We start from the raw sequence: 17,390 nt of genomic DNA, 5'->3' as shown, positions 1-17,390 counted from the left end.
ATGCCCAGACGTGGGTCCCTTTCTCACTTTGCCACTGGATTCAAGATAGCCTAGCTGATGAGGGCCGTTAGCCAGAAACAGGTCCCAGGATACTTGTGTCCGGTCCAGGGAAGACATGGCTTGGAAGTTCAGGCTGGACTGTTGCCTTGAGGCACAGGGTCAAGATTGATTTGCATATAGCTGTGTCGGAACTTTATTGGCGAAGTGAGCTAAAGAACGATGATGGATTCAACCGAGATCTGTGACTGGAGGTGAGTGTCTAACATTTTTCAGCGCTCCATCCATCACCTCTTTGTGTTTGCTTTGTTCACCCTAAGATAGCAAGGTATGCCCAGACGTGGGTACCTTGCTCACTTTGCCACTGGATTCAAGCTAGCCTGACCGATGAGGGCTGTTTGCCCGAAACCGGTCCTAGGATGCTTGTTTGCAGTACAGGGACGGCATGGCTTGGCAGTTTGGGCTGGACTGTTCACATGAGGCACATGTTCAAGACTGATTTGCATATAGCTGTGTCTGAACAGTGGTGGCAAAGTGAGCTAAATAATGATGGATTCATCCCAGATCTGTGACTGGGGGTGAGTATCTGAAAAGTTTCAGTGCTCTGTCCATCATCTCTTTGTGTTTACCAAATCTACAAGTGGCACCTCTGCTATAACTCTGAGTCAAGTTCTGCTCCATTGATGCTCATTTCGACGCCCTCCTAGTCACATTGTTCGTATGGGTGAGTGCCTGGATTATCAAACCAAAAGACTTGGCTGCTGAGCAGCATATCTCTGGACTGGAGGATGGAGTGACAACCATTGTGAAGCACGTGGAAAATGTGGAATACATCCTAAAAATGGTAGCAATCACAAACGAGGACCTAGAGGCATGCGCCTGTAGGAATAATATCAGCATATTGGGCATTGCGGAATCCACAAATATGGGGCGAACAGATACATTACTTAGACAAATCCTTACAGATCTTTTTTAATGTGGCAGTTTCACGCCTACATCCCTAGTGCAGCATGCACACAGATGGCTAGTGTAGAGACCAACAGCAGGTGCACCCCATCCCTAATCATTGCACTTCTCCTTTGTTACAGGGACAGTGACACCACGCATATACTAGGCTGCGAAAAAGGTCTACTACTATATCAGGGTTCCACCATTTCATTATTTCCTGATTTCACCATCAATGTCCAAGTGGTGGGCTGTAAATACTCTGGTGTCAAAACTTCACTGCACAAATTAGGCTTCAAATATGCCATGCTATATCCCATACAGTTACGGATTGAAGTTAATGGGAAACCCTGCTTTTTTGTATACTCCAGCAGATGTAGTAGACTTTTGCAAACAACATTCTGTGAATAACTCCTCTTACAGGCAAAATTCTCCAGAGCGCTCCTGCTCCCCAAACCCTACAGCACAGTCATTTCCTGTCGATGGTTGCTTCTTCCACTGCCTAAACTCATCAATGACAGACCCATCAAAGACACCCTTCCTGGGTGCAATCGCTGCATTTGCCCCCTCCTTGATTTGATGTTATGCTTATAATGCTCCTACCCATTGTATTGCACCAGCAATCCTACCCTCTGTTTGCAGATATCACCCGTCATGCGAACCATATAATCAAAGTGGACCCCAGTGGTGTATAACACAATGTTATTTAAAAAGATCTTTATTGTTGTTTTGTTTGTTCTTGGGTTTCACTGGTGGTTTTATTGTCTGTGTGGGTGGAGGAGGGAATTTAGAATTTGTAAAGAGTTTTGTTATGTTTATTTTCTATTGTCTGATGGATTCCTATTACATTTCCTACGGACATGGCACAACATTACACATGCTATTCCTTTGGATGGTATCACGTGACTGTTGGGAGAGAATGGTAGAAATAGCCCTTCTCACTTAGAATATATGTGGCCATAATAATCTATGTAAGGGAAAACAAATCCTTTCATATCTATCCCGCCATAGGGTCAAAATAGCTTTTCTCCAAGAAACTCACCTTCCTTCCAATGACTCCCATACATTTGCAACCCCTTGGGGAGCTCACCATTATTTTTCCTGTTGTAGCTCTGATTCGAGGGGGGTATGCATACTCATATACAAAAGTAACTCCTATTCTCTCACTACCAGCTTTATTGACCCAGATGGCTGTTATATTGTGTAGGCTGGTGTATTGACTGACAAAAACATTGTATGAGTAAGCAAATATAGATATGACTAGGTTTTTTCAGGATATATATACTTGCTTATTGGCTGAATAGAGGTGGACCTTATCCTCATTGGTGGAGACTTCAATATGGAACAGAACCTGCCGGAAACACCACCAACACACAAGCAAGTGGTAAACAATGTGCTTTCGGGGTCCTGTGCATTGCTGAAACCTTTGCTCTCCACGTTATCTGGAGCATGCGTTATCCCTCCACCTCGGATTATACTTTTCATTCCGTGCCCCATGGTGTGTGGACAAGACTTGACTATTAGCTCCTCTTTGCAAATACCACACACTGGACAAATTATGTGGCGTATCTTCTGTGTAAATTGTAAGATCACTGCCGGTTTAATTGGTACTGCAGATCCCAATACGGAGGCGGGCTGGAACGCAGTTGGTAGTTTCCGGGTGAAGCTCTTCATGATGTAGTCTTTCGCTCTGAACTACACAACACAGTCATTAAGTACTTTTCCCTAAATGCAGGCTCAGTCTCGACCCGAGCCTTTAAAGCCTATATTCATAGAATATGCATTTCAAAACATGCAGGGATCCTGCAGGACATATGTTGCCGACTAGCTTGAGTCAATTCTAAGCTGCCAAATATCGATTGAGCGGACTCTCACCCCAATTGTTCTCCTCTACTACACTGATTCTCAATCTTAATGGCCGAGTTTTGAGACCTGCTGACAGGGAAATAGCATATTTGGAGAAACACACCAATGCTAGATGATACGGTGAGGGAGAACTCCCTTGTCATACCTTGGCAATCACCTTAGTGGCTACATCACAAAACTGCACCCTTCCACTACTAACAGCATCTCTGATAATGTGAGCATAATGGCTGAACTCCTGAGCTATTATAAGCAACTGTAATACTCCTGCTCATCCGACACCTCAGCGGAGATCTCGGCTAATCTTGCAGAGATCACGATGATATGGGCAACTGATGGTCAACAGTGTTTCCTGAGAGAGCCTATCACCTGTGTAGAAGTTGCACAACCCAAAAATGCCCTTGGTGGGTCAGCCTAGATGTTCTCACTGGACCATTCTACAAAGCACATAAAAATCAATTTACACCTCATCTCCTTGCCATTCATGTTGAATCTCTGGTAGCAGGCATCTTAGCATGCACTCTGTGTGAAGCTGTGCTCACGCTTCTATTGAAATCTGGCAAAACCCCGACCAATGCACCTCCTATTTCCTCCTCTCTCTCCTCAATCTTAACAATAAGATTGTAGCCAAAATTCCCGCCTAGACTGCCTCTATTAATCGAGAATGTAATCTCTCCCATCTCTCAGTCTTTGTCACCCCATACCCACCTTACTTTATATACAGATGATATTTGCAGTACTAAATAGAATCTGACCTCCACAACAGTGGTCTTTTTGGATATTGAGAAGGCTTGTGACTCCTCGGAGTGGTCCTTCCTGAGGGCAATGTTGATTAAACTAGGCCTTACTTGTGGCTTCATCTCCCTGGTCATGCTCCTTTATTCCAGCCCTGTGGCTCAATTATGGTTGATGGGTCATTTACTGGTACCATCCTTGTAGATAGAGGGACCAGACAAGGATGCCCCCTCTGCCCACTTCTTTTCATTATTGCATGTGGACCCCTTGGTTTGCCACCTTCCCGGAAGACTGGAAGCAAGCAGAGATCAACCTCCTGCTGAAGTAACTTGCTGCTGACCCAATGGACCTCAAGAACTACAGATCCCTTTCTCTGCTCCCCTTCCCAGCCAAAGTCATTGAGAAAGCCATCAACACCCAACCCTCTACGTACATTGAAACAAACAATATAGTGGACCTCTACTAATCGGGCTTCTGAAGCAACCACAGCACCAAGACCGTTCTCCCCGCCGCTCCTCGACTGAGGCAAGACTGCCGCCCTCATCTTCTGGGACCTCTAAGCCACCTTCAACACCTTCTTCCACCACACCCTCTGCACAAGAATCCACGACGCCGGCATCTGCAACAAAGCCCTAGTATGGATCCGGTTCTTCCTCACCAGCAGAATGCAGAGAGTCACACTTCCACTTTTCAACTCAGAACCCAAAGAGATCATCTGCAGAGTGCCTCAGGGATCCTTCCTGAACCCCACCCTCTTCAACATCTACTTTGCACCGCTTGCAGACATCCTCAGAAGCCACAGACTTAACATTGTCTCCTACACTGACAACACCCAGCTGATTCTCTCCCTCACAGACGAACCCACAGCCTCCAAGAGCAAATTGCACAACAGGATGAAGGCAGTCGCCACCTGGATGAAGGACAATTGCCTGCCTCAAGCTTATCTCAAACAAGACTGAAGTCCTCATCCTGTGTCTTGTCTTCTTCTGCCTTGAATGACTCTTGGTGGCCTGCAGCTCTCGGAATCCCTCCCACACCCACATACGAAACCTCGGTATCATCCTGGACTCCTCTCCCTCAATGAACTGCCAAATCAACACTGTTTCATCCTCCTGCTTCCACATGCTCCACCTACTTCATTAGAGCTTCAAGAGAATCCCCACTGAGTCCAGGAAAATGGTCGCCCATGCGTTCGAAAGAAGCAGACTCGACCTCGGCAATGCACTCTATGCCGGCACCACCTAGAAACTAAAAAAAACTGCAGACAGTCCAGATCGCCTCCGACAGACTCATCCTGAACATCCCACATCACAATCACATCACCAGCTGCTTGAGAGACCTTTACTGGCTCCCGGTCAAGCTTCCCACGCATGCCTACAAAGCCCTCCACAATGCTGGACTTGAGTAACTCAACCACCTCTTCTCCTTCCACACTCCCAACAGACATTTCTGCTCTACCCAACAGGCCATGGATCCACGTGACCCCGGCTGGAAGAAGGTCCTACTCCTACCTCACTGAGAAGACCTGGAACTCCCTGCCTCTGCACCTCAGGCAATCACCATCGCTGCCTCAGTTCAGGAAGGACCTTTAGACCTGGCTCTTCGACTGAACCACCCACCCCCTCACTCAGGACCTTGAGACCCTCACAGGTGACTAGTCATACTTTATTACATTACTGACTGATTGATTGACCTCCAGGAGAGGCATATGCATCACGGCCTCCAAATTATGCATGGCCCCTTTTTATTGTGCATGTATGCTGACAGCATATCACTTTTCGTCCGCAACCCCTCCGATCTCCCGCCACTAATTCCTGAAATTCTGCGATTTGGGGGCATCTCTGTCTTACACATTTACTGGGCAAAATCAGAGCTCTTCCCTCTTACTGACTGCACTTAACCAGTTTCCATAGAATATCCCCTAACATGGAGTGCTGATTCCACCAAGTACTTAGGCATACATCTACACAGGGAAAAGGATCAGTTCATTCAGCTACATTATGGTCACACCATCGACAAGAACTCTGCACAGGTGGAGCGATGGATTAAACTGCAGCTTTCCATGGCTGGATGTGTGACAATAATCAAAATGGTTGTCCTTCCCTATTTCCTATACCTCTATTTTAAAATTCCCATACCATTGACACAGCATTTCTTTACTCCTTTATGCAGTCTCCTGTTATGGCTCATATGGCCCAGATACAAACCCTGCATCCAATGGAATACATTCACCCACACTTATGTGTTGCTTTTTCGGAATACCAGACCCTCAACTCTATTATCTCGCTGCACAATGCTAGTATACATAGCCGGACGCTTGGGCCCCCTATCTCAAATCGGAGAAAGATCAACTCTGAGACCTGCCAATATCCTCCATGATAGGTAAGGGAATCACCATGGACCCTTCCGATATACAAATGCTATTCACCACTTGCTTGGCATGGTGAAACTCCCCCCCCCATGTATTAGGAAAAGGCATCCTTTATTTACCAGCTCTGTCCCTGATTGATAACCCCTGGTTCTCTCTTACACCTGAGAAACTAGTTCAAAGCACCTTAAAACGCCATGACCTACACAATCTGGGAGATATCTTTCCAGATGGCCATGTCTTCACAAACTAATGAAACTTGTTTTCAAAACACCTCTCATATGGAACACTTTGTCACCCCAGAGACTTCACAATACTCTGTGATCCCAACCTTTGTATCCTTTAGCTCCGGACAACTTTCCTCCATTAACACTTATTTATTATAAAACTGATGGATAATGGTTGGTCTTTCGGTTATACCAAGCCTGTTTAGCCGTGAAACCTGAATCCTCCAAGCACACTAGGGTAGGCTGGGGAACTGATCTGGGACATCCAGTCTCTGACAAAGTTTGGTATTACTGCTGTTCTCAAACGAAGCTTATATCTATCAATCACAAACACAAATGTCTACATTTTAAATTTCTACATCGAGCTTACAGCACACCCAAAGAACTAGCAAAGTTTGATTCCACACGCTTGTCCCAGTACAACAAATGCCGTACCATAGACACTGATTTTGCACACTTGACCTGGACATGCCATTTTATAGGACACTACTGAATCACAATATTGTCCCTAGTCTCTACCATGACAGGAGTTACGATTGCACCCACCCATTTGGTGGCACTTCTGGGATACACCCATGATGTCCCCAAGAATGTCTATAGCTGCATTGCTATTAGAAAATGTGTGAAAAAGAAGAAAAGAAATTGAGTTACTTCTGGATATTAGTGAAATGAAAAACTTTTAGAAATCTTTTACTTCCCAGGGAGACTTCGGCTGTGAATTATGCGTTTTAATACCATAAATGATGTACATTTGTTTGCTTCAAACCTGTACATACTGGTTTTAGTTATGGTAAGAGGCAATTTTTTTCAAACTGTAAATTTAAAGTGACACAATGAGAAAGTTACACAGAGTGCAGTGGCATACTGCAAGAAATATAAAAGGTACCTACAGAGCTGACTGACTTTTGACGCTATCGATTACCAAGTAACCTCTCCTCTTTTGGCATTTGTCTATTTGTTGTACTGTGTTGAATTTGAATTCCAAATATTTTAAACCAGTATCCTAAATCTTTCTTTTGCTGAAAGACCTTAAAGTGTGGCGCACTGATCCTGGCTCCATATTTGACATCGACCCTCTGGAAGACAATATTCAATCTAGAAGTCTCCATACAATTACGGGTATTCCTGCACACGATTTGTGTGAATGATCACATCTTGATCACTTTTTGATCACTTCTTGCATGCATATATTAACACTTGGCACCAAATGCATTTGGAAAATGGATGACTGGCAACGTTATTATAAGCATATTTCATACATAGAAGAAGTAGCATCTCCTGTTATTTTGAAATGTATTTGCACTAGAAAAACAAACAGGCCCTTCTGTTATCAGTCCACCTTTTGTGGCTTCGTCTCACCTTACTGTGTAGGTGCGCCTTCACCGAGGAAGGGTTCTGGCCACTTAAACGTTCCAATATATTGGACCAGCACAATTCTGTGCAAAAAATTAACAGGATAGCCTCACACACCTCCCAGTTGTCAGGCTTCATCATAGGCCATCACAAGTTTGCCAAAGTATCCTCTAATGGCGAACAAGCCCATGTTAGGGCAATACTTCCAATATCTGTACGAAACTAGGGTGAAAAGGAAAGAAAGGAGATGAAGAAGGGGGGTTCAAAATAAAAATCCCTACTGCCTGCCAGTCACTTCTTTACATTTTCATTCATTGGTGGTGGAGGGAAAGTGAAAAACATGAAATATAGGACAATTATAACTCTTTTATGGTGCAAGCTGTCAACTAAATCAGTTTGACATGTTTCAGCCCTGTCATGGCCCCATAAGGGGTCCTAATCTTTCTTCAGGACCATGAGGAACCGAATAGGTTTGTGGTGCTTACCTACACAATGCATACAATTTTCATTCATACAATACCCGCTTGACATGTGGTCCAAATCGGGTCCTTCAGTATCAGTAGGAACCTCATCCTTAATGTTTAAGTATTGTACCTCATGGAGGGGTGGGGGAGGGAGCCCTGTAGTCACACCTTTGTCAAGGTACTCCCTCCCTAGATACCTAACATGTATCCCTGTCCTCCCTCAGACAGTGCCTTCTCCCTTGGGTGGCACACTATGTCCAAGAGAAATCTGGGACCCCTTATGGGGCCACCATAAAAATTAAAATAAGTGGCTAGCAGGCGGTAGGGATTTTTATTTTTAACCACCTCTCTTTTTTCATGTCTTTCCTTTTCACCCTCATTTCCTACTAATATTGGATCTATAGCCCTAACATGTGCTCGTTCTCCATTTGAGGAGTCTTTGGTGAGCGTGTGATAGCCAATTATGAGGCCTGACACCTAGGAGGTGTGTGAGGCCAGCCTGAAATTTTTTGCACACAATTTTGATGGTCCAAAATGTAGGAACATTTGAGTACCAGAACAATTCCTCTGTGAAGGCGCACCTACAATGTAAGGTGAGAAAAAGCCACAAGAGGTGGGAAAGATAACAGAATGGCCTGTTATTTTTCCTAGTGCAAATGGTATTTTGAAGGGAGAGTACAAATGTTGGCCCCTTGACCTCTGGGCGAACTCGCTCCCACTCCCTCTGACCCATTAGTGATTGAGTCACATGTGATAAATATTTTGAAATTCATGTCATAAATGTAATTGAATTTCCAAAACATTTCCAGCAATGTCCCTGGCCGCCATAATTCATTTTTGTGCTGTAAGATAAATTCGTTTTTTTACATGCGTGCAGACGTGTACATCACGGTCAGTATGCAAATTGCTTCAATACAAATTAAATTGTTATTACATGCTTTTAAAAACATGCTAGTTAGTCACCAAATATTCAAACCCCAGCTAAATGTTGATAGTCTTCCCCTATGAGACTCTTCTTAAAAGATTCAAGAGTTTACTATCCACGTGAGCCAATTGTTTTAGAGTTTGCTAAATTAATGTAATCTGTCAGACAGAGCATCTAATACTGGTTCACTTTCACATAACAATTGAATTTAGTACAAATAAAGAACTTAATACTACTTTTTTTTCGATAAGCTAGTGGGGTTGAAAATATCACCTTGCATGAACTAGGCTACTGTTGAATGTAGTTTTAATATGAACATGAAGCAATCTTCCCAAAACCCTTTGAATTTGAAAACCCTATTTTAAAACAAATATTACATAAAGCATGTTGATAACACCAGATTCTAACTTGCTATGCTTACACGTTAGAGCACTCCTTATTTTAATTTATCTCTATATGTTGTGTTTTTTGCCTATTGTTATTTAAGCCCTTGACTAGTTTCCATATGGCGGTTTGTATAACTTTTATTACTATTTTAGAGAAAGCAAATCGCTTTAACAAACAGCAGCAGAACTCCTCCAGTGTAGCTGAATTAAGCGTGGGGGATGACACGTCGGAGTTTTCAGAGATGAACCCAACTTGTTCCTACTACAGTGAGGGAACAAAACGATCTTTTGGAGGAGGTATCAATGACTGTTTTATACTAACTAAGCCCAGTGTGATGTCACTAAGAGTATAAGGAGAGCACATCCATCTTCATACTTACTAATTGCACAATACCTTGTCAGTCCTGATTTAGAGCTACATTACTATGACATTTTGAAGCCAACTTCCAACTTCTTGTCACATACATTGTACTGATGCAATGCCAATTTACACTTGTAAGAATTTGATTTAAGATATATTAAGAAATTGGGCCTTAGCTAAAATATAATATTTGAAATCTGTAGATGGTCATAATTTGAAAAACATTTTCCAAAATTGTGCGTTATGACATTTTGTGCAGTTTTCAGCCGTATGCTTGTTCTCACACAGCATGATATATTCAAGCTGTAGATATGAGCTTGAACCACTATCCTGTCAGTATCTTGATTACTTTTCTTTTATGGACAGCATCTTTCTAGTTCCTAGGCAGAGATACCTATTTTATTTCTTCTGAAGACCTTCTATATTCCTTGGACACAGAGGGGTACTTGTCCAGTACCTGTTGGGATAAATTTTGAGTTGTAACTTGAAAGCCTTCCCAAAGATGGCCTAGGTTCTCCCGCCACGGAACAGAAACTGTGTTCATCTTGATGCTATCATCTCTGCAAATTCACATATTGTTTCTTAAAGTGACTGTCACATAGTTTATTATGAAAGGAAAAAACCTCATTAACAAATTCAGTCTGTCGCGATGACCTAATAAGAGTTCCAAATGCAATCAAATTGAAACATTGACTGTTTCTTTTGCATTGACACTGAAACAAGAAAAGTCAATGAAGGGTAGTGTTAAGTAGCCATTGTTTCAATTATGTCTGCTAAATCACCTTTGTTGGAAAATGTCCCTCTTTGGAAAGTCACCCCAAACTTTTTACCTTTCTTTTTTTTCCTTTTGTTGAACTTTGTTTGTTGGCCTTAGGACTCTGGGCACTTTACCACTACTAAGCAGTGTTACAGCGCATGTGCTTCCTCCCTAAACATGCTGACATTAGTGTGTACCTGATTGGTATATTTAGGTTACCTTTAAGTCACTTGTGAAGTGGTATACAATATACCCCGGGCCTGGTTGGATTTTCATCAGATAAATATTCTCTGTTTTTCTAAACCTGTGTGGAGTCTTTTTTGGCTTATTCATTGTGTTACTGTGTGTGTGTTTGTGTGTGTGTGTGTTGAACAAACACTTTATACATTGCCTCTTAAGTTAAACCTGCCTGCTCCCAGCCAAACTACCTGAAGGTCAGCACAGGTTAATTAAAAGTGTATCTCGAGCTACCCTGACTAGGATTGTGACCCCTACTTGGACAGGGTGCAAACCTCTGCTAATTAGAGACCTAATTTCTAACAACCTTCTTAAAATAAAGACTGATTTTTAGACTATGCTTTTACCTGCAGAGTGTGGTTCTTCACAGTCTAAATTCCAGTTTTTAGCAAAACGGTGTCCAATTTATTAAATCGTCCTCTATTCAATCTTTAATTCATGTGTTCTGAAAGAAATTCATAAAGCACAATCTTCAGTTTTTTCATAATTTCTTATTTTTATTGCATCCAAACCATTTTGATTTTTATCACATGATTCCTAACGTAAGTTAATGTCTGATTGCTGCAAGCAATAGGCTTGTACCCTGTTGGTTCCTGGTTAAAGCAAGTAGTAAACATTTGTAATAGAGATTTCTCAATCCAACAAACTTAAAATAAACATTTAGGAATAAGCAATACTTAGGTTTTTGTAGTGTTATTATGGAATTAATACAAGTTATTTAAATCGCTGCTCATCGGAGTTCTGAGACAGGATTGAGGCAATGTTTAAAATCTTCTACACATTGTGTGATTTGGTTTGTCAGAAAAAAAATTGCTTGGTGTATTCTTGCCTCTCAGATAGTGTTCATGGACAACAAACTAGTAAATGCAGTATCAATTCTCTTTTATAGTCGCCTAATCTGTATCTGGGATGTGTAAACTGTTGAATTGACCAGAATAGTCTAAATATTTTAGCAAAAAAACCTTGAAATGTATGCAGAGAATCTGTACTCTCACGGATTTATGTCCTGATGCTGTTAGATTGCAACCAGTGATCCTAATATTGTAGGATTAAATGATGTATTGAGAATGTTTATTTTTTACTACTAGTTAACAGCATGTTTTTTTTATTGCTGAATTGAATACTGATTGGGAGATGTTATTTTCTCAAATAACTTTGCTTCAAGCTCATGGATTGCGCCTGATCAGTAAATGGACTGAGGGTTCATGTAAAATCCACTTTTTTTTCCAGACTTGCTGAAGGACTTTGTAACTCCCAGTTAAGTCTGCATAGAACATATGTTACTGTAGCACCCCAGTGTTTTATTGTGGCTTGCTGATGTCTCGGTGTTACCTTTTCTGTTAGCAATGTAGCAAGGCAATTTTAGGCTGCAACATGTATCAAGGTAGATTACCCAGAGTGCCCCCATGTTTTCTCTTTATTTTAGTATTTTTCAAAAATCATGACTTTTGATTTGACCTGGATTAGTTTAAGTTTGTTTTCACTGGCTTTAGCTATACAGTTCATTTAGGACCCTCTGTAATCTGATGTAAATTCTATTTACAGGCAGTGATCTTGTAAATGGATTTTCATAATATTCAGAACATTTGCTTGAAATCCTTCTTTATTAAATAGTGGTGGTCACATTTGTTGCGTCTGCTTCTGCTTTGATAATTTGCGCGTAATAGTAGGTATATAGATGGTTGAAGTGGTGCGAAGATGACTACAGGAATGTGTCCCTCATCTGCGGCTTCCTGCAGTGCTTGTTTTCTTCCCATTTTATTTAGTGTGAATATATTCACATTTGGTCGATATATCTAGGAATCCATCACTTTCAAAGCATCTGTACTACATCACATTTCTGAGGCTATGGTGGGTTTAGCAACATCTGTAACTTTTTTTTACCGAAATACATACACGTATATCCTTTACAGGAGTATGACTCATGACGAAACCATTTGACCCTGTTAAATATTGTCATGTGGGTGTTTGAAATACTCTCTACAATTTGCATGAAATATTGAAATAATATTTATTTCATCAGTATCCTTATCTTTAAAGCCTGCTCTAAAGATTAAAGTATTATTCTTATCATCTTTAATTCCTTTTCCACCCAGGAGCAGATATACTACCTCTAAGGCCTGATTACAAGTTGGGCAGAGTGGACTCTTGTCCTGTCTGGAACTCCTTTCCACACAATCATAAGTTGAATGGTGTTTGTGTACCTGTTTTTCTGGGTGCGGGAATACCAACCCCATTTTTCCAGCAGGAAAATTAAATCTCCTACCCATCTGCAGCATATAGAAGGCCTCACGCACATGTGACACCTACTCAGAGCAGGTGGTATGTGTGAGTGTTAATCTCCATGGAATTGAGAATTCCATGTGGAGAGTCCATTTGGTATTGATAGTTGCAGCTGCCTGCTACCTTTTGTGGAAATACACAACACCTGTAATCATAGCCCTAATGGTTTTACTTTCTACACTGCTGCAAGATATTGACTTTCAATATGGTATGGTCAATCTGTTTTTATAAGGGTTATTATAGAATACAGAAAAGGTATAAATGTATTTCTAAATTGTGTCTATAGAAAACAAACTAAAACTATAAAAAACATGCTTTATTACTTACATTTTCCACCCTCTAATAAAGTAAGTATTGTTTCAAATTAAAACAGTTAACAAGAAGTGAAAATTATTTTGATTGGAATGAGAAATTAGCACACCAAAATATTTTCCCTAAGGGTTTATTGCTGTTGGTATCCTTTGCAAAAATATGAAAGGAGACCTCCAGCACATCTCAATTTAGCACATCTGGAGGTGACCTCCAGCACATCTCAATTTAGCACATCTGGAGCAAAAATGCGACCCTAAGAACCCCAACTGAGTCTCCAGTTATTGGAACAAATTAGCTATTGACACAATCAAATCACCCTCCTCTTTCTCCCGTTAAAGTTAATGGCAAACCAAATATATTGCTGATGTCCTTAACAATTTCCTCATCCTTGATATAAGAGATGTAATTGCAAATGATTGATCTTAAATATCAGATTACATATCACATTACCACTGCCAATATTAATAAGATAACTATGAATATATTTTAGAATACTGCTTTTAGATGGTGTTACTTATTGGTATTAATATTGTGAGGCATAAGAAATGCATTGAATGTGCTGTTTATGGTGTGCATGATTGTTTTGCAAGTTAAGTATCGAAGATCTAACCGGAAGTAGACTATCCTAAAACTTTGTTTTATAAGTGAATGCATTTTTTTGTTGAAAACTACATTAACGTGCTATTGTCAATTCTAGAAAATTCACCTTAGCTGTAGGATTTTCAGTTAACTTTTGTTTTTCTGGTGACATACTGCACCCAATTTCAACGAAAGTTTTTTTGTCCAAAGTCAGCCTATGACAGTACAACCTCACTATTCATGCTTGCATATACACAAAATAAACAGCGGCCCATGCAGGTAGGAGCAGTGGTGCGGTGGGGACGGGATGGGGGGGGGGGGGGCATTTCGCCAGACGACAAATAGGGAAATCTGTCAAAATCCCCCCCACACTCCCAAACGGCCACACCACTCTTACCTGCAGGGGCTGTAGCTGCACAAAATATACAAATCATATATGGAAAAGACAAAATATATTTTTTACTTGATCAGGTTGTTTATGTTCCGCTTGCAGGGTTGTTGATGTAAACATGCTGGTTGCTTGGAAGTATTTAAAAAAAAAGAAACCCCTCACCCACACTAAGTGGCATATTTCAACATAGTGTGTTCCTTTGCCAGTGCCAGTTGGTGGCAGGCGGGCAAATGCAATGGTAGTGATGCTTTTGATATATTAAGGGTAAAAATAAATTCAATTTTAATATTGGGAATTTCCATAAAGGATTGGCACTATCTTACAACATATCTTTAAAAACATAAAGAAAGTAGAGTATGTGGTATTTCTTCAAACACCAACCTTACATCCTACAGCTAGGTCAACATGTCTCAGCCCTACACAATAAGTGACTAAATCGCTAGGCTTTTGCCAGGACCTATGAGATCGTTACCTCTTGCTGTATATTGTTAGACCTACCTTAATAGTGGAAGAAAGACCAATTTGCCAGCTGCTTCTTCGTGTGTTCTTGAACTTATCCTAAAGATTAACAGCAACACACTACAGTGACTAGGAGGAGCTGTTGAGTTGGGGCCACTACCTACCCCATGCTTCATGGTATAGAGTTGTTTCATGGTCTTTAATGGCATTCGGACTGCACATGTCCTCCTAGTGTCCGTTTCCACCCTAAGAATGAATTTTAATAACATAATTCATCTTTCATGATGGTTTTTCCTTTTTCTTCCTCACTTCCTGGAGCTTCAAAGTGTAACAAAAGTGCCAAAGTATAACCAGCGAAACATCTCTCATGTTGCCCTCGCTGAATGCAAAAGTGTACCTCTTGTCTGCCTGCATCTGGAAAAATGTGACTCTAATTTAGTTGTTTTTGATAGTCATGGGGTAAGGTTCAGCTTTAATTCTTATGGACATTTTGGAATCTCTTTTGGGGGTATCCAATCCCTTTGGATCGGCAAGACCTCAGGGGGCTCAAGAGACTCACTCCCCCAACTGACAACGTGCCAGGAGGCACAGGTGCAGCTTCTTCTTGAAGGGGACGGGCCTCCAATCATCTTGCATAAAAGTGCTCTGCAATCCCCCAGCATGGAACACTTTGGAAGCTCCTTCATGGGTATACTATCCCTCTGGACCACTAAGATCTCAGAAGACTCACTCCCCCATCTGACAGCACACCCGTAGGTGCAGCTGTAGCTTCTTGCTTCTTGGGGGCAGGAATGCCCTTCAACCTGCCTAAAAGTGCTCTGCAATCCCCCAGCATGGAACACTTTGGAAGCTCCTTCATGGGTATACTATCCCTCTGGACCACTAAGATCTCAGAAGACTCACTTCCCCATCTGACAACACACCCGTAGGTGCAGCTGTAGCTTCTTGCTTCTTGGGGGCAGGCATGCCCGTCATCTCGCCTAAAAGTGCGTTGCAATCCCCAAGCATGGGACACTTTGGAAGCTCTTTTGGGAGTATACTATCCCTCTGGACGTGAACGACATCAGGGTACTCACTCCCCTACCTCACAACATACCAGGAGGTGCAAGTGCAGGTTATTTCTTGAAGGGAGCAGTGCCTCAAGGCAACTCACCTGAAAGTGCAGGGATTAGCCAAGCGGGCCACCCAGCTGACTCCTGGTCCGGGAGTTTTCAGCCTTCAACCTCCGGATTTGGGCGATCTCTCAGCAGGAAATATTACATCGTGGGGTGATGAACCCTTAGCCAGATGAATCACTGCTAGAGGGGACTACCAGTCCCACATGCCAAAGTGGGGATGGTGGCGATGGTCTCCTTAGGAAGAGGTGGGGCTGCCCCCCCTTGGTCCTGCAGCAAAGTGGGGATTATTTACAAGCCCCTTGCGCCACCAGTGGATCACTTTTTAAATGGAGAAAAGTGAGGCAAAAGTGGAGCAAGGGGCTTGTAAATAAGCCCCTGTGTTCTTAGGATTTACTTTGTTGCTGCCCAGCTGTGTAATCATTTGGTCTCGTCTCTGCTTACTTGTGCCAAATTTCATTGATTAGATGAACAGCCCATTACAGAGTGGTGGATTCACCTTGTTCAGGGATCAAGGCGCAGCCAGTAGGAGTTGTTCTGCATCACAGGTCTTTACCAATCATTCCCCTTTGCTTGCATTCCTCCCAAAGATGCTTCACAGTTGCGGAACTGGGGTAGGACTTCTTCCCCCAGCCTACCCTGGGATTGAGGAGGGGTTAGGGAAAAGGCAAGTTTGCATTATTAACATCTACTGCCTCTGCCCCTATCAAGTGTATAAGTTTGATAATTTTTCTCTCTGGATTTTGAGTTGTGAGTAAGGTACCCCTGTTATTATGGGCAAAATACAACATTAGGGAGCCCCCAGAGGAGTGCAAAGATAGCTAATTTGTCAGTATTAAATGTGGCAAAGAACTGTGTGGCTAATGAGATTGATAATCTAATCAAAGTGGAGGAGACCCTACTGAGTAGCGGGAATTTTTCTAGACAAAGTGCCTTGGGTCAGAAAAGAAAAAAAACACCTGATTCTCTTTCACCTGGGAAAACACCTTCCATGCATCAAGTCTTTGGGGACAGTGGAAATTGGAGCTATGCAGCCACTGAAGGTGGTGATGTGAGGGCTGGCAACTCAATCACAGCATTATCAAATGATATACTAATTAATGAGACTTGGGTTAATACTTCAAGCTTAGCTGTGACAACAAAAATTGAATCTACAAAGTGTGTTTTTCCCTTGACATACCCCTACCCACTCCTCAAACCCCGACCAAGCAGCCATTAACCTCACCCAATGGCTTTCCAACAGCGCCGACATCCTAGCACCGTTGAAAAAACGTCAAATCAAACTAGGCAGCAAAAACGCCCCCTGGTTCAACGATGATCTTAAGAAATCTAAGAAACTCTGTCGCTCCTTCGAGAAGGCCTGGAAAAAAGACCCAAACACCAGCACCAGGGACGCCTTCAAAAACGCCACCCGCATACACCACCAACGTATCCGGTCTGCCAAGAAAGCCGCATTCAAAGACCGACTAGATAACAACGCACACAACAGCAAGGAATTATTCAACATCGTCAAAGAAGTTACCAACCCCTCAGCAAACTCCAACGACATCACCCCTTCTCAAGCCCTCTGCGACTCCCTAGCTTCATTCTTCCACAACAAAATCGCAGACATCCATAACAGCTTCGACAACCA

At 42.2% G+C, this 17,390-nt stretch overlaps 1 protein-coding gene across 1 annotated transcript in view; it reads left to right on the top strand.

Annotated features, from left to right (window-relative positions):
* Positions 1-17,390, top strand: part of LOC147663099 (nebulette-like) — a 348,425-nt gene that overhangs the window by 282,781 nt on the left and 48,254 nt on the right. The window contains 2 exon segments of the mRNA XM_086950681.1: positions 7,162-7,254; positions 9,417-9,560. Of these exon segments, the coding sequence (XP_086806807.1) occupies positions 7,162-7,254; positions 9,417-9,560 (237 nt within the window).

Source organism: Lissotriton vulgaris, unplaced genomic scaffold (assembly GCF_964263255.1).
Source record: "Lissotriton vulgaris unplaced genomic scaffold, aLisVul1.2 SCAFFOLD_926, whole genome shotgun sequence".
NCBI lineage: Eukaryota > Metazoa > Chordata > Amphibia > Caudata > Salamandridae > Lissotriton > Lissotriton vulgaris.
The sequence above is the reverse complement of the archived record's forward strand: the minus strand, read 5'-3'. Positions and strand labels throughout refer to the sequence as shown.